A 26738-nucleotide genomic window follows, 5' to 3' on the forward strand; every position below is an offset into this window, starting at 1 on the left:
CATTATACAGGGTCAAGGGAGCACTGCTACACTGTAAAGCATAGGAGAGGACGTATCAGATAGTAGTAGACGAACCCACTGAGCCACTGCTCATGGCCGTGTCCTAAAGGAGCAGAGCTTCAGTGTAAAGAGCAGAGCTTCAGTGTAAAGCACAGAGGAGGCGGGGGCGCTGATCTCTCCTGTATCCTTATATACATTGCATTGCTGACCACTGACCGCCACCTAGTGCACCAAGACTCCAAGAATTCAGGCGAATGGAGCCCTGGGAGGGAGCGGCTGAGCCTATAGCAGGTTTAACCCTTCAGTCCCTCCATACAATGGGCGCCCCTTGGCGCGGTGCCCTGCTTCCTGCCTGAAGAGACCAATTGTTGGCGACCCAGCATTCCATCAGCAGCAGCAGCGTCCCCCCCACACCCAGTGCCCCCGGCGATAAGTGCGCCCGCCACCATGAATAGGAAGCTGTGTGTGATCCGCAGGATGCCGGCCTGGCACCAGAACAAAGGGCACGCAACCAATCACAATAGACCCTCAGTCCAGAGAGCGAGGACCACCGAGAGGGTGACTCTAGGGCCCTGGAACATAGTGTGAGAGAGACACCCAGGAGAATGCAGTATCCGGGTGTGCACAGTGTTATAGAGGGGTGTCCGGGTGTGCGCAGTGTTATAGAGGGGTGTCCGGGTGTGCGCGGTGTTATAGAGAGGTGTCCGGGTGTGTGCGGTGTTATAGAGAGGTGTCCGGGTGTGCGCGGTGTTATAGAGGGGTGTCCGGGTGTGCGCGGTGTTATAGAGAGGTGTCCGGGTGTGCACAGTGTTATAGAGGGGTGTCCGGGTGTGCGCAGTGTTATAGAGGGGTGTCCGGGTGTGCGCGGTGTTATAGAGAAGTGTCCGGGTGTGCGCGGTGTTATAGAGAGGTGTCCGGGTGTGCGCGGTGTTATAGAGGGGTGTCTGGGTGTGCGCGGTGTTATAGAGAGGTGTCCGGGTGTGCGCGGTGTTATAGAGGGGTGTCCGGGTGTGCGCGGTGTTATAGAGAGGTGTCCGGGTGTGCGCGGTGTTATAGAGGGGTGTCCGGGTGTGCGCGGTGTTATAGAGAGGTGTCCGGGTGTGTGCGGTGTTATAGAGAGGTGTCCGGGTGTGCGCGGTGTTATAGAGGGGTGTCCGGGTGTGCGCGGTGTTATAGAGAGGTGTCCGGGTGTGCGCGGTGTTATAGAGGGGTGTCCGGGTGTGTGCGGTGTTATAGAGGGGTGTCCGGGTGTGCGCGGTGTTATAGAGAGGTGTCCGGGTGTGCGCGGTGTTATAGAGGGGTGTCCGGGTGTGTGCGGTGTTATAGAGAGGTGTCCGGGTGTGCGCGGTGTTATAGAGAGGTGTCCGGGTGTGCGCGGTGTTATAGACGGGTGTGCGCGGTGTTATAGAGGGGTGTCCGGGTGTGTGCGGTGTTATAGAGGGGTGTCCGGGTGTGCGCGGTGTTATAGAGGGGTGTCCGGGTGTGTGCGGTGTTATAGAGGGGTGTCCGGGTGTGTGCGGTGTTATAGAGAGGTTTCCGGGTGTGCGCAGTGTTATAGAAGGGTGTCCGGGGTGTGCGCGGTGTTATAGAGAGGTGTCCGGGTGTGCGCGGTGTTATAGAGGGGTGTCCGGGTGTGCGCAGTGCTGTAGAGGGGTGTCCGGGTTTGCACAGTGTTGTAGAGAGGTGTCCGGGTGTGCGCGGTGTTATAAAGGGGTGTGCGCGGTGTTATTGAGGGGTGTCCGGGTGTGCGCGGTGTTATAGAGGGGTGTCCGGGTGTGCGCGGCGTTGTAGAGGGGTGTCCGGGTGTGCGCGGCGTTATAGAGGGGTGTCCGGGTGTGCGCGGCGTTATAGAGGGGTGTCCGGGTGTGCGCGGCGTTATAGAGGGGTGTCCGGGTGTGCGCGGCGTTATAGAGGGGTGTCCGGGTGTGCGCGGCGTTGTAGAGGGGTGTCCGGGTGTGCGCGGCGTTGTAGAGGGGTGTCCGGGTGTGCGCGGCGTTATAGAGGGGTGTCCGGGTGTGCGCGGCGTTATAGAGGGGTGTCCGGGTGTGCGCGGCGTTATAGAGGGGTGTCCGGGTGTGCGCGGCGTTGTAGAGGGGTGTCCGGGTGTGCGCGGCGTTATAGAGGGGTGTCCGGGTGTGCGCGGCGTTATAGAGGGGTGTCCGGGTGTGCGCGGCGTTGTAGAGGGGTGTCCGGGTGTGCGCGGCGTTATAGAGGGGTGTCCGGGTGTGCGCGGCGTTATAGAGGGGTGTCCGGGTGTGCGCGGTGTTATAGAGGGGTAACCACCAGGACCGTTGGCTGTATCTTCTCTAGCAGGGTAATCTGCAGATCTGACAACACACAGGGCACACGTTCTCTCCTCTGGGGATTTGGTTGGTGTCGGTGCGGGGTCGCTAAGTGACGTCTCCGGCCTCGGCCTGACACCATGGTCACACCCGGCCACATCTGTAAGGTGTTTGTTAGTGAGGTCAGATGAGGCGTCGGCGCAGACAATGAGGCCAGTGTCACCAGCGGGGCCCGAGCTGTCACATCAAGGACAGGGTGACATGACCAGAGCGGGGGAGGGGGAGATTTGCATCTGACTTGGCCGCTCCGATGACTTACTCATGTTGGCCGTCAGCCTGGCAATGACACAATGAGAAGATTCTTTCCACCCAGCTCGTCCGTGGTGCTGAACGTCTCCTCCGACAGACCCGCGCTGTGTGTAAACACTGGAGTAGAGTCGTTACTGTGACATCAGACAGAGGTTATATAGGAGGACCAGATATATAACGGCAATGGATCTCTGCTGCTGCAGAACCTCATCATACACACCTCAGCTGCTGCGGAACCTCATACTACACACCCCAGCTGCTGCGGAACCTCATCATACACACCCCAGCTGCTGCGGAACCTCATCATACACACCCCAGCTGCTGCGGAACCTCATCATACACCTCAGCTGCTGCAGAACCTCATCATACACACCCCAGCTGCTGCGGAACCTCATACTACACACTTCAGCTGCTGCGGAACCTCATAATACTCACCTCAGCTGCTGCAGAACCTCATCATACTCACCTCAGCTGCTGCGGAACCTCATACTACACACCTCAGCTGCTGCAGAACCTCATAGTACACACCTCAGCTGCTGCAGAACCTCATAGTACACACCTCAGCTGCTGCGGAACCTCATACTACACACCTCAGCTGCTGCGGAACCTCATACTACACACCTCAGCTGCTGCGGAACCTCATACTACACACCCCAGCTGCTGCGGAACCTCATACTACACACCCCAGCTGCTGCGGAACCTCATAATACACACCTCAGCTGCTGCAGAACCTCATAATACACACCTCAGCTGCTGCAGAACCTCATAGTACACAGATCACCTTACCTCTTGTGGCTCTCCTGGTGACATCCGGAGCTCTCCTGTGATTGGGCCTTTGCAGTGAGATGGCCCCGCCCCCGCAGAGCTGCTGATATCAGTGGGAGGATTAGTGGGGGGTGATGGGGGTGCGGGCAGAAAGCTCATCCCAGGAGGGTCACCTTGTAGGTTCCAGCAGTCGGTGCGACTTACAGGTCTAGCTCAGGCTCCAGCAGGTCACAGGATGAGGGAGCGGCGCAGGGAGTGACGACAACAAGACGCAACGTTTTAGATTCTTTATTCAATACAAAAGCAACAGAAAATAATCGATAATTCAGCAGAGAAGTAAATACTATAATGAGCGGCGCGGCGAGCCTCGTGGGGGGCTTCATATATGTACAGGGGGCAGCCATGGCCAGGAGGACCCTCAAATACCAACAACAAGGTCTGAGGGCTCCACCAGGATCTGCCTGATATCACTGCTTGTATCTCTAGCATTGGGAACTTACAAGCGTCACCTATAGGGGGCACTAGACAGCACTGACTCCCTTTCTGGGAAAAGCTAACTTGCATAGTTTTTCCAAGAGACCGTGGCCTGTAAGACTCTGCACCAGACAGATCTCCTCCTGTACCTTTCACGCAACGCTGACCGGGAAAGCAGAGCGACAACCCGTGCGGGAGCCGTAATGGGCACGAGGGGTAAATGCAGTGACTGAGGCTGGAGCGGGACGATCATGAACCATAGCAATGACTACAACATGACCTGAAACCCCCCCAAGATGGTCATCTATGGATCCAAAAGGATCCTCCGATCAGCCGAGGCTCTACTACAATAGCAGAAGGCACCAAAATTGGAAGGTCCTGTGGTTTATCTCCTAGGCAATGCTGAAGGAGCCTCCAAAGTCATTGTATCTGGTGGACCCAAGAAACCTCAGTCCTATACTGATGATCCAGCTCCAGCCTGGTGACCGCCATGTTTACGTCTCCACATAATATCTGGCCTGTTTGGGGCGCTACCACTCTGCATGTCCTAAGCACATGGAGAATCTCCTAGATATGCAACGTACTGGGAATGACTGACTGCAGGTGGTAGGGTGATCACGTTTGGGGGCAGAATGGATGGAAGTCTTGATGAATCCAATGGACGGAGACAAAGACAATCCATATCTCTTGGTCTTTGTTGAGCATTAATCATGGTTGGATTTGGATTTCCATCCTTCGTTGACCATCCACTAGTTGGGTCTCATCTTCTGTAAGAAAAGATGGTGGATGGTGATACGTTCTTCTCTTGCAGAATTTGTAGGTTTAGGTTTCAAATCACAAATCTCATCATCTTCTGGATTGATCAAAGGTCATTGTGTCGCTGCGGGTCTATGGAGGTCCATCATGTCTTGGGGATTCTGGAAGTGGCAGAGGAACAAAGTCTGATATTAATAAATCCTTCACAAGTCTGTGGTGGTTCCTGAGTGTTCGGCAGGTTCCAGAGGAGATCCCTTCATCTGAAGCCTGACTGATGTTTCCACTGACACAAAGTCCATCCAACTGATAAAAATGAAGCAAATTTGGTCCTAGGACAAGATGCTCAAGGCTTTTCATAGTCACAACTTGTACTTAGAAGAAGCTAAAAGGCTCATCAAAAGCTCAAGTACAGGGAGACGTTTTAAGAACACAAACCCAATGCTTTGCACATCAGAGGTTCTCCTGGTGGTCTTCAGGGCTCACACTATTGGGGCCCATAAAGTTGACTTCAAAGGGTGCACCCAACCAAACCAAGACGTTCACCAGGTATCCCCTCAGTTTGTGAACGGTGAGGCTCCCTTGAGTTGTGGAGGATGACTTCACAATAGTAAGCATGAGCTCTTCTTCTTGACTGGGTTTGGGTTGAAGACGGCTCTGACGGTTTCACTGAAGACTTCTTTGATGCCATCGTGGTTCAAGGCTGAGCACTCCATGTACTTCACAGCTTGGATGTGTTTGGACAGGCTGACCCCTTGTTGGTAGGTGATTGGCGCCTGGTTTTGTTCCTTCAGCTTTTTGATGACATCTTGGTTGGTCCTGAGATCTTTCTTAGTTCCTACCAGAAGGATCGGCACATTGGGGCAGTGGTGCCCAACCTCTGGATACCACTTATGCTTGACATTCTCATAGGATGGGGGGCTAGCGATGGAGAAGCAGATGATGAAGACATTGGTCTGAGGGTAGGAGAGTGTCCTTAGCCGGTCATATTCCTCTTGTCCCGCAGTGTCCCACAGGTTTAAGTTAATAGTTCTTCCATCCACTGTAGACTGAGCGCTATAGTTGTCGAAGACGGTGGGGATGTACTCCTTGGGGAAGGCGTTGGTTGTGTAGCAGATGAGGAGGCAGGTCTTCCCAACAGCTCCATCACCAACTACCACACACTTAATGGTCTGCATCCTGGAGGTTGTCTTCTGGGTTAGCAATCTGAAAAACAAGAATGGACAATGTCAATGTCTTCTCACCAATCATGTCTGAACTTCATGGACTCACCAACAGAGCACGCACCCCATAGACATGCACCATAACGGCGACTAGGGTGACATATGTCTAGTAGATATAGTGATATTACACAATGGTGCGAGGATCAATGTGCGTGAGAGACTTCTGGCCGCTAACTTCTCTGGTTTCATCACCTTCAACTTCCAGTAACGTTTGGACAGAAACGAAATTGAGGAAATTGACTGTAAGGTCCCTCAAGATCTCAGAAGGGGAAGTCACATCCGAAATCCTCAGACCTCATCCTTCTCTTTTTCTAGTAAAATCCTACTTCCTCCTACAAATTTTCATTAGAGGGCTGGACAATCGCACCGACCTCCCCGTGACTCCTCGAAGCTCTGGTGACATGGTTGTGAATGGTGGTGACAGGTGGATAGTGATGAGACAGGGAACCAGGAGAGTCTGCTGACAGGGAACCAAGAGAGTCTGCTTAAAGGGAACCAGGAGAGTCTGCTTACAGGGAACCAGGAGAGTCTGCTGACAGGGAACCAGGAGAGTCTGCTGACAGGGAACCAAGAGAGTCTGCTTAAAGGGAACCAGGAGAGTCTGCTTACAGGGAACCAGGAGAGTCTGCTGACAGGGAACCAGGAGAGTCTGCTTAAAGGGAACCAGGAGAGTCTGCTGACAGGGAACCAGGAGAGTCTGCTGACAGGGAACCAGGAGAGTCTGCTGACAGGGAACCAGGAGAGTCTGCTGACAGGGAACCAGGAGAGTCTGCTTACAGGGAACCAGGAGAGTCTGCTGACAGGGAACCAAGAGAGTCTGCTTAAAGGGAACCAGGAGAGTCTGCTTACAGGGAACCAGGAGAGTCTGCTGACAGGGAACCAGGAGAGTCTGCTGACAGGGAACCAAGAGAGTCTGCTTAAAGGGAACCAGGAGAGTCTGCTGACAGGGAACCAGGAGAGTCTGCTGACAGGGAACCAGGAGAGTCTGCTGACAGGGAACCAAGAGAGTCTGCTTACAGGGAACCAGGAGAGTCTGCTGACAGGGAACCAGGAGAGTCTGCTGACAGGGAACCAGGAGAGTCTGCTGACAGGGAACCAGGAGAGTCTGCTTACAGGGAACCAGGAGAGTCTGCTTACAGGGAACCAGGAGAGTCTGCTTACAGGGAACCAAGAGAGTCTGCTTACAGGGAACCAGGAGAGTCTGCTGACAGAGAACCAGGAGAGTCTGCTGACAGGGAACCAGGAGAGTCTGCTTACAGGGAACCAGGAGAGTCTGCTTACAGGGAACCAGGAGAGTCTGCTGACAGGGAACCAGGAGAGTCTGCTTACAGGGAACCGGGAGAGTCTGCTGACAGGGAACCGGGAGAGTCTACTTACAGGGAACCAGGAGAGTCTGCTTACAGGGAACCAGGAGAGTCTGCTTACAGGGAACCAGGAGAGTCTGCTTAAAGGGAACCAGGAGAGTCTTCTGACAGGGAACCAGGAGAGTCTGCTTACAGGGAACCGGGAGAGTCTGCTGACAGGGAACCAAGAGAGTCTGCTTAAAGGGAACCAGGAGAGTCTGCTTAAAGGGAACCAGGAGAGTCTGCTTAAAGGGAACCAGGAGAGTCTGCTGACAGGGAACCAAGAGAGTCTGCTTACAGGGAACCAGGAGAGTCTGCTAACAGGGAACCAAGAGAGTCTGCTTACAGGGAACCAGGAGAGTCTGCTGAAGGGGAACCAAGAGAGTCTGCTTACAGGGAACCAGGAGAGTCTGCTGCCAGGGAACCAAGAGAGTGTGCTTAAAGGGAACCAAGAGAGTCTGCTTACAGGGAACCAAGAGAGTCTGCTTACAGGGAACCAGGAGAGTCTGCTGAAGGGGAACCAGGAGAGTCTGCTGACAGGGAACCGGGAGAGTCTGCTTACAGGGAACCAGGAGAGTCTGCTGCCAGGGAACCAGGAGAGTCTGCTGACAGGGAACCAGGAGAGTTTGCTGACAGGGAACCAGGAGAGTCTGCTGACAGGGAACCAGGAGAGTTTGCTGACAGGGAACCGGGAGAGTCTGCTTACAGGGAACCAGGAGGGTCTGCTTACAGGGAACCAATAAAGTCTGCTTACAGGGAACCAAGAGAGTGTGCTTAAAGGGAACCAAGAGAGTCTGCTTAAAGGGAACCAAGAGAGTCTGCTTACAGGGAACCAGGAGAGTCTGCTGCCAGGGAACCAAGAGAGTGTGCTTACAGGGAACCAAAAGAGTATGCTGACAGGGAACCAGGAGAGTCTGCTGACAGGGAACCAGGAGAGTCTGCTTACAGGGAACCAGGAGAGTGTGCTTAAAGGGAACCAGGAGAGTCTTCTGACAGAGAACCAGGAGAGTCTGCTTACAGGGAACCAGGAGATTCTGCTGACAGGGAACCGGGAGAGTCTACTTACAGGGAACCAGGAGAGTCTGCTTACAGGGAACCAGAAGAGTCTGCTTACAGGGAACCAGGAGAGTCTGCTTAAAGGGAACCAGGAGAGTCTTCTGACAGGGAACCAGGAGAGTCTGCTGACAGGGAACCAAGAGAGTCTGCTTAAAGGGAACCAGGAGAGTCTGCTTAAAGGGAACCAGGAGAGTCTGCTTAAAGGGAACCAGGAGAGTCTGCTGACAGGGAACCAAGAGAGTCTGCTTACAGGGAACCAGGAGAGTCTGCTAACAGGGAACCAAGAGAGTCTGCTTACAGGGAACCAGGAGAGTCTGCTGAAGGGGAACCAAGAGAGTCTGCTTACAGGGAACCAGGAGAGTCTGCTGCCAGGGAACCAAGAGAGTGTGCTTACAGGGAACCAAGAGAGTCTGCTTACAGGGAACCAAGAGAGTCTGCTTACAGGGAACCAGGAGAGTCTGCTGAAGGGGAACCAGGAGAGTCTGCTGACAGGGAACCGGGAGAGTCTGCTTACAGGGAACCAGGAGAGTCTGCTGCCAGGGAACCAGGAGAGTCTGCTGCCAGGGAACCAGGAGAGTCTGCTGACAGGGAACCAGGAGAGTTTGCTGACAGGGAACCGGGAGAGTCTGCTTACAGGGAACCAGGAGAGTCTGCTTACAGGGAACCAATAGAGTCTGCTTACAGGGAACCAAGAGAGTGTGCTTAAAGGGAACCAAGAGAGTCTGCTTAAAGGGAACCAAGAGAGTCTGCTTACAGGGAACCAGGAGAGTCTGCTGCCAGGGAACCAAGAGAGTGTGCTTACAGGGAACCAAAAGAGTATGCTGACAGGGAACCAGGAGAGTCTGCTGACAGGGAACCAGGAGAGTCTGCTTACAGGGAACCAAGAGAGTCTGCTTACAGGGAACCAAGAGAGTCTGCTTACAGGGAACCAAGAGAGTCTGCTTACAGGGAACCAGGAGAGTCTGCTGCCAGGGAACCAGGAGAGTCTACTGAAGGGGAACCAAGAGAGTCTGCTAACAGGGAACCAAGAGAGTCTGCTGAAGGGGAACCAGGAGAGTCTACTTACAGGGAACCAGGAGATTCTGCTTACAGGGAACCAGGAGAGTCTGCTGCCAGGGAACCAGGAGAGTCTGCTTACAGGGAACCAGGAGAGTCTGCTTACAGGGAACCAGGAGAGTCTGCTTACAGGGAATCAGGAGAGTCTGCTGACAGGGAACCAGGAGAGTCTGCTGACAGGGAACCAGGAGAGTCTGCTGCCAGGGAACCAGGAGAGTCTGCTTACAGGGAACCAGGAGAGTCTGCTGCCAGGGAACCAGGAGAGTCTTCTTACAGGGAACCAAGAGAGTCTGCTGACAGGGAACCAAGAGAGTCTGCTTACAGGGAACCAGGAGAGTCTGCTGCCAGGGAACCAGGAGAGTCTGCTTACAGGGAACCAGGAGAGTCTGCTTACAGGGAACCAAGAGAGTCTGCTTACAGGGAACCAGGACAGTCTGCTGACAGGGAACCAGGAGAGTCTGCTGACAGGGAACCAGAAGAGTCTGCTGACAGGGAACCAGAAGAGTCTGCTGACAGGGAACCGGGAGAGTCTGCTTACAGGGAACCAAGAGAGTGTGCTTACAGGGAACCAAAAGAATATGCTGACAGGGAACCAGGAGAGTCTGCTGACAGGGAACCAGGAGAGTCTGCTTACAGGGAACCAAGAGAGTCTGCTTACAGGGAACCAAGAGAGTCTGCTTACAGGGAACCAGGAGAGTCTGCTGCCAGGGAACCAGGAGAGTGTGCTGAAGGGGAACCAAAAGAGTCTGCTAACAGGGAACCAGGAGAGTCTGCTGACAGGGAACCAGGAGAGTCTGCTGCCAGGGAACCAGGAGAGTGTGCTGAAGGGGAACCAAAAGAGTCTGCTAACAGGGAACCAGGAGAGTCTACTTACAGGGAACCAGGAGAGTCTACTTACAGGGAACCAGGAGATTCTGCTTACAGGGAACCAGAAGAGTCTGCTGCCAGGGAACCAGGAGAGTCTGCTTACAGGGAACTAAGAGAGTCTGCTTACAGGGAACCAGGAGAGTCTGCTTACAGGGAACCAGGAGAGTCTGCTTACAGGGAACCAGGAGAGTCTGCTGACAGGGAACCAGGAGAGTCTGCTTACAGGGAACCAGGAGAGTCTGCTGCCAGGGAACCAGGAGAGTCTGCTTACAGGGAACCAAGAGAGTCTGCTTACAGGGAACCAAGAGAGTCTGCTTACAGGGAACCAAGAGAGTCTGCTTACAGGGAACCAGGAGAGTCTGCTGCCAGGGAACCAGGAGAGTCTACTGAAGGGGAACCAAGAGAGTCTGCTAACAGGGAACCAAGAGAGTCTGCTGAAGGGGAACCAGGAGATTCTGCTTACAGGGAACCAGGAGATTCTGCTTACAGGGAACCAGGAGAGTCTGCTGCCAGGGAACCAGGAGAGTCTGCTTACAGGGAACCAGGAGAGTCTGCTTACAGGGAACCAGGAGAGTCTGCTTACAGGGAATCAGGAGAGTCTGCTGACAGGGAACCAGGAGAGTCTGCTGACAGGGAACCAGGAGAGTCTGCTGCCAGGGAACCAGGAGAGTCTGCTTACAGGGAACCAGGAGAGTCTGCTGCCAGGGAACCAGGAGAGTCTTCTTACAGGGAACCAAGAGAGTCTGCTGACAGGGAACCAAGAGAGTCTGCTTACAGGGAACCAGGAGAGTCTGCTGCCAGGGAACCAGGAGAGTCTGCTTACAGGGAACCAGGAGAGTCTGCTTACAGGGAACCAAGAGAGTCTGCTTACAGGGAACCAGGACAGTCTGCTGACAGGGAACCAGGAGAGTCTGCTGACAGGGAACCAGAAGAGTCTGCTGACAGGGAACCAGAAGAGTCTGCTGACAGGGAACCGGGAGAGTCTGCTTACAGGGAACCAAGAGAGTGTGCTTACAGGGAACCAAAAGAATATGCTGACAGGGAACCAGGAGAGTCTGCTGACAGGGAACCAGGAGAGTCTGCTTACAGGGAACCAAGAGAGTCTGCTTACAGGGAACCAAGAGAGTCTGCTTACAGGGAACCAGGAGAGTCTGCTGCCAGGGAACCAGGAGAGTGTGCTGAAGGGGAACCAAAAGAGTCTGCTAACAGGGAACCAGGAGAGTCTGCTGACAGGGAACCAGGAGAGTCTGCTGCCAGGGAACCAAGAGAGTGTGCTTACAGGGAACCAAAAGAGTATGCTGACAGGGAACCAGGAGAGTCTACTTACAGGGAACCAGGAGAGTCTACTTACAGGGAACCAGGAGATTCTGCTTACAGGGAACCAGAAGAGTCTGCTGCCAGGGAACCAGGAGAGTCTGCTTACAGGGAACTAAGAGAGTCTGCTTACAGGGAACCAGGAGAGTCTGCTTACAGGGAACCAGGAGAGTCTGCTTACAGGGAACCAGGAGAGTCTGCTGACAGGGAACCAGGAGAGTCTGCTTACAGGGAACCAGGAGAGTCTGCTGCCAGGGAACCAGGAGAGTCTGCTTACAGGGAACCAAGAGAGTCTACTTACAGGGAACCAGGAGAGTCTACTTACAGGGAACCAGGAGAGTCTACTTACAGGGAACCAGGAGAGTCTACTTACAGGGAACCAGGAGATTCTGCTTACAGGGAACCAGAAGAGTCTGCTGCCAGGGAACCAGGAGAGTCTGCTTACAGGGAACTAAGAGAGTCTGCTTACAGGGAACCAGGAGAGTCTGCTTACAGGGAACCAGGAGAGTCTGCTGACAGGGAACCAGGAGAGTCTGCTGACAGGGAACCAGGAGAGTCTGCTTACAGGGAACCAGGAGAGTCTGCTGCCAGGGAACCAAGAGAGTCTGCTTACAGGGAACCAAGAGAGTCTGCTTACAGGGAACCAAGAGAGTCTGCTTATGGGAACCAGGAGAGTTTGCTTATGGGAACCAGGAGAGTCTGCTTACAGGGAACCAAGAGAGTCTGCTTACAGGGAACCAAGAGAGTCTGCTTACAGGGAACCAAGAGAGTCTGCTTACAGGGAACCAAGAGAGTCTGCTTACAGGGAACCAAGAGAGTCTTCTTACAGGGAACCAAGAGAGTCTGCTTACAGGGAACCAAGAGAGTCTGCTTACAGGGAACCAGGAGAGTCTACTTACAGGGAACCAGGAGAGTCTGCTGACAGGGAACCAAGAGAGTCTGCTTACAGGGAACTAAGTGAGTCTGCTTACAGGGAACCAGGAGAGTCTGCTGACAGGGAACCAGGAGAGTCTGCTGAAGGGGAACCAAGAGAGTCTGCTAACAGGGAACCAGGAGAGTCTGCTGAAGGGGAACCAAGAGATCCTTCTCTATGGCAGTGCGGTTTGGGGCCCAGCCACCTACCCAGACCAGTCAAAGTGGGATTCCAGCCTAACAGAGAACTTCCACCTGGAGTCCATGTCCACCACAGCACGTCCAACATGGCCTGCAGGGCAGAGCTAGGCAGACTCCCCCTATGGCTCACCATACAGAAGAGGGCGCTATTATTCTGGACTCACATACAGGGCAGCAGTCCTGGCTCTTACCACCACCAAGCCTGGCTGAGCCACAGAGCCGCGAGAAAAACTGATATCCCCCAACCAAGCATCAGCCATCTACAAAGCCAAAACCCCCAACATGCCCTGAACAAGGCTCAAATAAAAGGAGTCATTGAGAGAGACAAAGAGCGGTACATCGAATGGAGAAGCGCAATAAATAACTCCAAGAAACTCACCGTGTACCAGTCACTGCAAAGGGACTACACCATGGCCACCTACCTGGAGAGAATACGCCACCCCAAGCACAGACAGACCCTGAGCCGGTACAGACTGAGCGCCCACAACCTAGAGATAGAGACGGGGCGATACAGGCAGACGTACAAGCCACGGGAGAACAGACTGTGCCAGCACTGTGACCAGGGGGCCCTAGAAGACGAGACCCACTTCCTGCTACACTGCACCAAATACTCAGCTGTGAGGGCCATCTACTACCAAAGACTCTCTGCCCACATCCCAGAATGGGAGAAGAGGAAACTCTACATCCTACTGGGAGAAGAAGAGGCCACTGTGGAGATCGCTGCCCAATACGTGTCCAGCTGTCACCAAACAAGAGGAAGATGAGACTCCACGGACTGGCGCTCCAGAAATAATGATGAACAAATCACATTATCAGGAAGGAACGGTCCAAACTCCTCAACATTATGCAAATCTTATTGGTAACCACAGGAAATGCAACAGGAAGAAAAATACGTTTCCACAACCTGGCTTCTAAAATGTAACTTTTAATCCAACTTTTTGCACACTGGAATTTAAAACCTCATGGATTAAAAGTTACATTTTAGAAGCCGGGTTGTGGAAACGTATTTTTCTTCCTGTTGCATTATCCAATCTCCGATGAGTCCCGGAGCACGAATCGCACACCCCGAAGACTCCATGTTCATATGGTGAATGGCAACTGAATTTTCCTACATGTAACCACAGGAAATGTTTGATGTGTTGATTACACTATAAGCTATTGCATTCAGGGGTTCACTTACTTTTTTGTGTCTGCGTGTTATTAGTTTGATTACATTTTGTCACTGTGTTATGTTAGGAACCAATGCAGAAACTCAGGGAATTCCAAAGGGTTCACTTACCGGCTCTAGCAATTATACCGCCAACCTCCCACCTATAATACTCAACTCTACAGTAACTATACCTACCTATCTCCAACCCATCTATACGTAACCTATATAACATGCCATTTAACCATACCTAACCCCCCTACCCTGCCATCTCCGACCCAAAATCTGCAGTCACCAACTCCAACTATGCCGAATCTCTCCACCATGCCTTCTGATACCCAACTCTACCCAACCCATCTATCAGGCTATCTCAAGCCATCACCAACACTAGCCAACCCCTCTACTCTGCTATCTCCGACACCAAGCCAATCTCAAAATCAACTCTACCCAACCCCTCTACTCTGCTATCTCCAACACCAAGCCAACCTCAAACCCAACCCCTCTACTCTACCATCTCCAACACCAAGCCAACCTCAAACCCAACCCCTCTACTCTACCATCTCCAACACCAAGCCAACCTCAAACTCAACTCTACCCAACCCCTCTACTCTGCTATCTCTAACACCAATCTCAAACCCAACTCTACCCAATGCTACCATATCATCTCCATTGACCACTATCCTCTACCAACTCCAACTACATAACTCTACAGAATCTGCCATCCGGCATGGACCATTCCAGACAACAATACTCTCTGCTATCTCCAGACTTTCTGTACATGGTAGATACAAAGCCGACATCTTATAAAAGTTTCTCTAGTTGCAGAGAAGGAACCTGGAGAGGAGAATAGAGACAATCTGTAGGAAACAGACCGTACAAGGAGGAAACCCCACTGACACATGATGCCATGGAAGACATTGAGAGATATCCCGATGACCACAGTGGAGGACCCCACATCACAATGTAATACACGGACGGAGAACTAAGGAAATATGGAAATGTTAGTGTCACAAATCAGTCATGAACCCAAACTGATGGTCCTGAACTCAGCCCAGACCTGCTGGTCCTAGTAAGTACATCTCTGCCCATTGATTTCAATGGAGTGAAGTATGTGAACCCCGTTCTCAACACATGAGTGAAAGCTGCAGGATCATCCCCAATATGGCGCTTAATATAAGTCATACAGGTTGGAATATCCCTCAGTGACTCCTAAGAAGCTGAGACAATGATGGGAGTATACAGACTACTGCGGGGGATGGGGGAGTCAGGTCTCAGGAAGGACAGGAATGTGGACTTCCCTCCTGATCTGCGTCTGGACACATCTGTATATACATTCTATCCACCATGAAACACCCCAGACAAATATAGAAACCAGGACACATATAGCGATAACCCCAGACTCACACTAACACAATACAATATAGATTATACAGAGCGCTGGGTCACCAAACATGAAGAGCAGACACTTCCTCCTCAGACTAAACAGGTCACAGGAACATCCAAATATAGGAACAGACTCCAAAATATTCTACATGTGTAAGAAACATTACCAATATCTTATAACAGAGGTGATACTACAGATGAGTAATAATACTGCCCCCTATGTACAAGAATATAACTACTATAATACTACTCCCTATGTACAAGAATATAACTACTATAATACTACCTCCTATGTACAAGAATATAACTACTATAATACTACTCCTATGTACAAGAATATAACTACTATAATACTGCTCCTATGTACAAGAATATAACTACTATAATACTACTCCTATGTACAAGAATATAACTACTATAATACTACTCATAAGTACAAGAATATAACTACTATAATACTACTCCTATGTACAAGAATATAACTACTATAATACTACTCCTATGTACAAGAATATAACTACTATAATACTGCTCCAATGTACAAGAATATAACTACTATAATACTACTCCTATGTACAAGAATATAACTACTATAATACTACTCCTATGTACAAGAATATAACTACTATAATACTACTCCTATATACAAGAATATAACTACTATAATACTACTCCTATGTACAAGAATATAACTACTATAATACTACTCCCTATGTACAAGAATATAACTACTATAATACTACTCCTATGTACAAGAATATAACTACTATAATACTACTCCTATATACAAGAATATAACTACTATAATACTACTCCTATGTACAAGAATATAACTACTATAATACTACTCCTATGTACAAGAATATAACTACTATAATACTGCTCCAATGTACAAGAATATAACTACTATAATACTGCTCCAATGTACAAGAATATAACTACTATAATACTACTCCTATGTACAAGAATATAACTACTATAATACTACCTCCTATGTACAAGAATATAACTACTATAATACTGCTCCTATGTACAAGAATATAACTACTATAATACTACCTCCTATGTACAAGAATATAACTACTATAATACTACCTCCTATGTACAAGAATATAACTACTATAATACTACTCCTATGTACAAGAAAATAACTACTATAATACTGCTCCAATGTACAAGAATATAACTACTATAATACTACTCCTATGTACAAGAATATAACTACTATAATACTACTCCTATGTACAAGAATATAACTACTATAATACTGCTCCTATGTACAAGAATATAACTACTATAATACTGCTCCTATGTACAAGTATATAACTACTATAATACTACCTCCTATGTACAAGAATATTACTATAATACTGCGCCAATGTACAAGAATATAACTACTATAATACTACTCCTATGTACAAGAATATAACTACTATAATACTACTCCTATGTACAAGAATATAACTACTATAATACTACTCCTATGTACAAGAATATAACTACTATAATACTACCTCCTATGTACAAGGATATAACTACTATAATACTACCTCCTATGTACAAGAATATAACTACTATAATACTACTCCTATATACAAGAATATAACTACTATAATACTACTCCTATATACAAGAATATAACTACTATAATACTACTCCTATGTACAAGAATATAACTACTATAATACTACGCCTATGTACAAGAATATAACTACTATAATACTGCTCCTATGTACAAGAATATAACTACTATAATACTACTCCTATGTACAAGAATATAACTACTATAATACTACTCCTATGTACAAGAATATAACTACTATAATACTACCTCCTATGTACAAGAATATAACTACTATAATACTACTCCTATGTATAAGAATATAACTACTATAATACTACTCCTATGTACAAGAATATAACTACTATAATACTACTCCTATGTACAAGAATATAACTACTATAATACTACTGCTGTGTACAAGAATATAACTACTATAATACTACTCCTATGTACAAGAATATAACTACTATAATACTACTCCTATGTACAAGAATATAACTACTATAATACTACTCCTATGTACAAGAATATAACTACTATAATACTACCTTCTATGTACAAGAATATAACTACTATAATACTACCTCCTATGTACAAGGATATAACTACTATAATACTACTCCTATGTACAAGAATATAACTACTATAATACTGCTCCTATGTACAAGAATATAACTACTATAATACTACTCCTATGTACAAGAATATAACTACTATAATACTACTCCTATGTACAAGAATATAACTACTATAATACTACTCCTATGTACAAGAATATAACTACTATAATACTACTCCTATGTACAAGAATATAACTACTATAATACTACCTCCTATGTACAAGAATATAACTACTATAATACTGCTCCTATGTACAAGAATATAACTACTATAATACTACTCCTATGTACAAGAATATAACTACTATAATACAACTATGTACAAGAATATAACTACTATAATACTACTCCTATGTACAAGAATATAACTACTATAATACTACTCCAATGTACAAGAATATAACTACTATAATACTACTCCTATGTACAAGAGTATAACTACTATAATACTGATCCTATGTACAAGAATATAACTACTATAATACTACTCCTATGTACAAGAATATAACTACTATAATACTACTCCTATGTATAAGAATAGAACTACTATAATACTACTCCTATGTAGAAGAATATAACTACTATAATACTACTCCTATATACAAGAATATAACTACTATAATACTACCCCTATGTACAAGGATATAACTACTATAATACTACTCCTATGTATAAGAATAGAACTACTATAATACTACTCCTATGTAGAAGAATATAACTACTATAATACTACTCCTATATACAAGAATATAACTACTATAATACTACCCCTATGTACAAGGATATAACTACTATAATACAACTATGTACAAGAATATAACTACTATAATACTACTCCTATGTACAAGAATATAACTACTATAATACTACTCCTATGTACAAGAGTATAACTACTATAATACCACTCCTATGTACAAGAATATAACTACTATAATACCACTCCTATGTACAAGAATATAACTACTATAATACTACTCCTATGTACAAGAATATAACTACTATAATACAACTATGTACAAGAATATACCTACTATAATACTGCTCCTATGTACAAGAATATAACTACTATAATACAACTATGTACAAGAATATAACTACTATAATACTATTCCTATGTATAAGAATAGAACTACTATAATACTGCCCCCTATGTACAAGAATATAACTACTATAATACTACTCCTATGTACAAGAATATAACTACTATAATACTGCTCCTATGTACAAGAATATAACTACTATAATACTACTCCTATGTACAAGAATATAACTACTATAATACTACTCCTATGTACAAGAATATAACTACTATAATACTACTCCTATGTACAAGAATATAACTACTATAATACTACCCCTATGTACAAGGATATAACTACTATAATACAACTATGTACAAGAATATAACTACTATAATACTACTCCTATGTACAAGAATATAACTACTATAATACTACTCCTATGTACAAGAATATAACTACTATAATACCACTCCTATGTACAAGAATATAACTACTATAATACTACTCCTATGTACAAGAATATAACTACTATAATACTACCTCCTATGTACAAGAATATAACTACTATAATACTACTCCTATGTACAAGAATATAACTACTATAATACTGCTCCTATGTACAAGAATATAACTACTATAATACTACCTCCTATGTACAAGAATATAACTACTATAATACTGCTCCTATGTACAAGTATATAACTACTATAATACTGCTCCTATGTACAAGAATATAACTACTATAATACTACTCCTATGTACAAGAATATAACTACTATAATACTACTCCTATGTACAAGAATATAACTACTATAATACTACTCCTATATACAAGAATATAACTACTATAATACTACCTCCTATGTACAAGAATATAACTGCTATAATACTACTCCTATGTTAAAGAATAGAACTACTATAATACTACTCCTATGTACAAGAATATAACTACTATAATACTGCCCCCTATGTACAAGAATATAACTACTATAATACTACCTGCTATGTACAAGAATATAACTACTATAATACTACCTCCTATGTACAAGAATATAACTGCTATAATACTACTCCTATGTACAAGAATATAACTACTATAATACTACTCCTATGTATAAGAATAGAACTACTATAATACTGCTCCTATGTACAAGAATATACCTACTATAATACTACTCCTATGTACAAGAATATAACTACTATAATACCACTCCTATGTACAAGAATATAACTACTATAATACTACCTGCTATGTACAAGAATATAACTACTATAATACTACTCCTATGTATAAGAATAGAACTACTATAATACTACTCCTATGTACAAGAATATAACTACTATAATACTACTCCTATGTACAAGAGTATAACTACTATAATACCACTCCTATGTACAAGAATATAACTACTATAATACCACTCCTATGTACAAGAATATAACTACTATAATACCGATCCTATGTACAAGAATATAACTACTATAATACCACTCCTATGTACAAGAATATAACTACTATAATACTGATCCTATGTACAAGAATATAACTACTATAATACTACCTCCTATGTACAAGAATATAACTACTATAATACTACCTCCTATGTACAAGAATATAACTACTATAATACTACTCCTATGTACAAGAATATAACTGCTATAATACTACCTCCTATGTACAAGAATATAACTTCTATAATACTACTCCTATGTACAAGAATATAACTACTATAATACTACCTCCTATGTACAAGAATATAACTACTATAATACTACCTCCTATGTACAAGAATAGAACTACTATAATACCACTCCTATGTACAAGAATATAACTACTATAATACTACCTCCTATGTACAAGGATATAACTACTATAATACTACCTCCTATGTACAAGGATATAACTACTATAATACCACTCCTATGTACAAGAATATAACTACTATAATACCACTCCTATGTACAAGAATATAACTACTATAATACTACCTCCTATGTACAAGGATATAACTACTATAATACTGCTCCTATGTACAAGAATATAACTACTATAATACTGCTCCTATGTACAAGAATATAACTACTATAATACTACCTCCTATGTACAAGAATATAACTACTATTATACTACCTCCTATGTACAAGAATATAACTACTATAATACTGCTCCTATGTACAAGAATATAACTACTATAATACTACCTCCTATGTACAAGAATATAACAACTATAATACTACTCCTATGTACAAGAATATAACTACTATTATACTACCTCCTATGTACAAGAATATAACAACTATAATACTACTCCTATGTACAAGAATAGAACTACTATAATACTACCTCCTATGTACAAGAATATAACTACTATTATACTACCTCCTATGTACAAGAATATAACTACTATAATACTGCTCCTATGTACAAGAATATAACTACTATAATACTACCTCCTATGTACAAGAATAGAACTACTATAATACTGCTCCTATGTACAAGAATATAACTACTATAATACTGCTGCTATGTACAAGAATATAACTACTATAATACTACTCCTATGTACAAGAATATAACTACTATAATACCACTCCTATGTACAAGAATATAACTACTATAATACTACCTCCTATGTACAAGGATATAACTACTATAATACTACCTCCTATGTACAAGAATATAACTACTATAATACTGCTGCTATGTACAAGAATATAACTACTATAATACCACTCCTATGTACAAGAATATAACTACTATAATACCACTCCTATGTACAAGAATATAACTACTATAATACTACCTCCTATGTACAAGAATATAACTACTATAATACTACCTCCTATGTACAAGAATAGAACTACTATAATACCACTCCTATGTACAAGAATATAACTACTATAATACTACCTCCTATGTACAAGGATATAACTACTATAATACTACCTCCTATGTACAAGGATATAACTACTATAATACTGCTGCTATGTACAAGAATATAACTACTATAATACTACTCCTATGTACAAGAATATAACTACTATAATACCACTCCTATGTACAAGAATATAACTACTATAATACTACCTCCTATGTACAAGGATATAACTACTATAATACTACCTCCTATGTACAAGAATATAACTACTATAATACTACTCCTATATACAAGAATATAACTGCTATAATACTACTCCTATGTACAAGAATATAACTACTATAATACTACCTCCTATGTACAAGAATATAACTACTATAATACTACCTCCTATGTACAAGAATATAACTACTACAATACTACCTCCTATGTACAAGAATATAACTACTATAATACTACCTCCTATGTACAAGAATATAACTACTATAATACTACTCCTATGTACAAGAATATAACTACTATAATACCACTCCTATGTACAAGAATATAACTACTATAATACTACCTCCTATGTACAAGGATATAACTACTATAATACTACCTCCTATGTACAAGAATATAACTACTATAATACTGCTGCTATGTACAAGAATATAACTACTATAATACCACTCCTATGTACAAGAATATAACTACTATAATACTACTCCAATGTACAAGAATATAACTGCTATAATACTACCTCCTATATACAAGAGTATAACTACTATAATACTACTCCTATGTACAAGAATATAACTACTATAATACTAACTCCTATGTACAAGGATATAACTGCTATAATACTACCTCCTATATACAAGAGTATAACTACTATAATACCACTCCTATGTACAAGAATATAACTACTATAATACTACCTCCTATGTACAAGGATATAACTACTATAATACTACCTCCTATGTACAAGGATATAACTACTATAATACTGCTGCTATGTACAAGAATATAACTACTATAATACTACTCCTATGTACAAGAATATAACTACTATAATACCACTCCTATGTACAAGAATATAACTACTATAATACTACCTCCTATGTACAAGGATATAACTACTATAATACTACCTCCTATGTACAAGAATATAACTACTATAATACCGCTGCTATGTACAAGAATATAACTACTATAATACCACTCCTATGTACAAGAATATAACTACTATAATACCACTCCTATGTACAAGAATATAACTACTATAATACTACTCCAATGTACAAGAATATAACTGCTATAATACTACCTCCTATATACAAGAGTATAACTACTATAATACTACTCCTATGTACAAGAATATAACTACTATAATACTACTCCTATGTACAAGAATATAACTACTATAATACTACCTCCTATGTACAAGAATATAACTGCTATAATACTACTCCTATGTATAAGAATAGAACTACTATAATACTACCTCCTATATACAAGAATATAACTACTATAATACTGCCCCCTATGTACAAGAATATAACTACTATAATACTACTCCTATGTACAAGAATATAACTACTATAATACTACTCCTATGTACAAGAATATAACAACTATAATACTACTCCTATGTACAAGAATATAACTACTATTATACTACCTCCTATGTACAAGAATATAACTACTATAATACTGCTCCTATGTACAAGAATATAACTACTATAATACTACCTCCTATGTAAAAGAATATAACTACTATAATACTGCTCCTATGTACAAGAATATAACTACTATAATACTGCTGCTATGTACAAGAATATAACTACTATAATACTACTCCTATGTACAAGAATATAACTACTATAATACCACTCCTATGTACAAGAATATAACTACTATAATACTGATCCTATGTACAAGAATATAACTACTATAATACCACTCCTATGTACAAGAATATAACTACTATAATACTACTCCTATGTACAAGAATATAACTACTATAATACTACCTCCTATGTACAAGAATATAACTACTATAATACTACCTCCTATGTACAAGAATAGAACTACTATAATACCACTCCTATGTACAAGAATATAACTACTATAATACTGCTGCTATGTACAAGAATATAACTACTATAATACTGCTGCTATGTACAAGAATATAACTACTATAATACTGCTGCTATGTACAAGAATATAACTACTATAATACTACTCCTATGTACAAGAATATAACTACTATAATACTGATCCTATGTACAAGAATATAACTACTATAATACCACTCCTATGTACAAGAATATAACTACTATAATACTACTCCTATGTACAAGAATATAACTACTATAATACTACCTCCTATGTACAAGAATATAACTACTATAATACTACCTCCTATGTACAAGAATATAACTACTATAATACTACTCCTATGTACAAGAATATAACTGCTATAATACTACCTCCTATGTACAAGAATATAACTTCTATAATACTACTCCTATGTACAAGAATATAACTACTATAATACCACTCCTATGTACAAGAATATAACTACTATAATACCACTCCTATGTACAAGAATATAACTACTATAATACTACTCCTATGTACAAGAATATAACTACTATAATACAACTATGTACAAGAATATACCTACTATAATACTGCTCCTATGTACAAGAATATAACTACTATAATACAACTATGTACAAGAATATAACTACTATAATACTATTCCTATGTATAAGAATAGAACTACTATAATACTGCCCCCTATGTACAAGAATATAACTACTATAATACTACTCCTATGTACAAGAATATAACTACTATAATACCACTCCTATGTACAAGAATATAACTACTATAATACTGATCCTATGTACAAGAATATAACTACTATAATACCACTCCTATGTACAAGAATATAACTACTATAATACTACTCCTATGTACAAGAATATAACTACTATAATACTACCTCCTATGTACAAGAATATAACTACTATAATACTACCTCCTATGTACAAGAATAGAACTACTATAATACCACTCCTATGTACAAGAATATAACTACTATAATACTACCTCCTATGTACAAGGATATAACTACTATAATACTACCTCCTATGTACAAGGATATAACTACTATAATACTGCTGCTATGTACAAGAATATAACTACTATAATACTACTCCTATGTACAAGAATAGAACTACTATAATACCACTCCTATGTACAAGAATATAACTACTATAATACTACCTCCTATGTACAAGGATATAACTACTATAATACTACCTCCTATGTACAAGGATATAACTACTATAATACTGCTGCTATGTACAAGAATATAACTACTATAATACTACTCCTATGTACAAGAATATAACTACTATAATACCACTCCTATGTACAAGAATATAACTACTATAATACTACCTCCTATGTACAAGAATATAACTACTATAATACTACTCCTATGTACAAGGATATAACTACTATAATACTGCTGCTATGTACAAGAATATAACTACTATAATACTACTCCTATGTACAAGAATATAACTACTATAATACCACTCCTATGTACAAGAATATAACTACTATAATACTACCTCCTATGTACAAGAATATAACTGCTATAATACTGCTCCTATGTACAAGAATATAACTACTATAATACTACCTCCTATGTACAAGGATATAACTACTATAATACTGCTGCTATGTACAAGAATATAACTACTATAATACTACTCCTATGTACAAGAATATAACTACTATAATACCACTCCTATGTACAAGAATATAACTACTATAATACTGATCCTATTTACAAGAATATAACTACTATAATACTACTCCTATGTATAAGAATAGAACTACTATAATAGTACTCCTATGTACAAGAATATAACTACTATAATACTACCTCCTATGTACAAGGATATAACTACTATAATACTGCTGCTATGTACAAGAATATAACTACTATAATACTACTCCTATGTACAAGAATATAACTACTATAATACCACTCCTATGTACAAGAATATAACTACTATAATACTGATCCTATTTACAAGAATATAACTACTATAATACTACTCCTATGTATAAGAATAGAACTACTATAATAGTACTCCTATGTACAAGAATATAACTACTATAATACTACCTCATATGTACAAGAATATAACTACTATACTACTACCTCCTACGTACAAGAATATAACTACTATAATACTACTCCTATGTATAAGAATATAACTACTATAATACTACTCCTATGTACAAGAATATAACTACTATAATACTACTCCTATGTACAAGAATATAACTACTATAATACTACCTCCTATGTACAAGAATATAACTACTATAATACTACTCCTATGTACAAGAATATAACTACTATAATACTACTCCTATGTATAAGAATATAACTACTATAATACTACTCCTATGTACAAGAATATAACTACTATAATACTACCTCCTATGTACAAGAATATAACTACTATAATACTACTCCTATGTACAAGAATATAACTACTATAATACTACCCCTATGTACAAGAATATAACTACTATAATACTACTCCTATGTACAAGAATATAACTACTATAATACTGCCCCCTATGTACAAGAATATAACTACTATAATACTACCTGCTATGTACAAGAATATAACTACTATAATACTACTCCTATGTACAAGAATATAACTACTATAATACTGCTCCTATGTACAAGAATATAACTACTATAATACTACGCCTATGTACAAGAATATAACTACTATAATACTACTCCTATGTACAAGAATATAACTGCTATAATACTACCTCCTATATACAAGAGTATAACTACTATAATACTACTCCTATGTACAAGAATATAACTACTATAATACTACCTCCTATATACAAGAATATAACTGCTATAATACTACTCCTATGTATAAGAATAGAACTACTATAATACTACTCCTATGTATAAGAATATAACTACTATAATACTACTCCTATGTACAAGAATATAACTACTATAATACTACCTCCTATGTACAAGAATATAACTACTATAATACTACTCCTATGTACAAGAATATAACTACTATAATACTACCCCTATGTACAAGAATATAACTACTATAATACTACTCCTATGTACAAGAATATAACTACTATAATACTGCCCCCTATGTACAAGAATATAACTACTATAATACTGCCCCCTATGTACAAGAATATAACTACTATAATACTACCTGCTATGTACAAGAATATAACTACTATAATACTACTCCTATGTACAAGAATATAACTACTATAATACTACTCCAATGTACAAGAATATAACTGCTATAATACTACCTCCTATATACAAGAGTATAACTACTATAATACTACTCCTATGTACAAGAATATAACTACTATAATACTACCTCCTATGTACAAGAATATAACTGCTATAATACTACTCCTATGTATAAGAATAGAACTACTATAATACTACTCCTATGTACAAGAATATAACTACTATAA

At 41.9% G+C, this 26738-nt stretch overlaps 1 protein-coding gene across 1 annotated transcript in view; it reads right to left on the reverse strand.

The window, feature by feature from the left end:
- Positions 1–4026: 4026 nt before the first annotated feature.
- RHOG (ras homolog family member G) overlaps positions 4027–26738 on the reverse strand; it is a 41401-nt gene continuing 18689 nt past the window's right edge. Inside the window, exon 2 of the mRNA XM_075266374.1 lies at positions 4027–5789. Within this exon, the coding sequence (XP_075122475.1) occupies positions 5186–5761 (576 nt within the window). The 5' untranslated portion in view covers positions 5762–5789 and the 3' untranslated portion in view covers positions 4027–5185. The remainder of the gene's footprint in view (positions 5790–26738) is intronic.

The sequence above is a fragment of the Leptodactylus fuscus genome, chromosome 2, assembly GCF_031893055.1.
Source record: "Leptodactylus fuscus isolate aLepFus1 chromosome 2, aLepFus1.hap2, whole genome shotgun sequence".
Lineage (NCBI taxonomy): Eukaryota > Metazoa > Chordata > Amphibia > Anura > Leptodactylidae > Leptodactylus > Leptodactylus fuscus.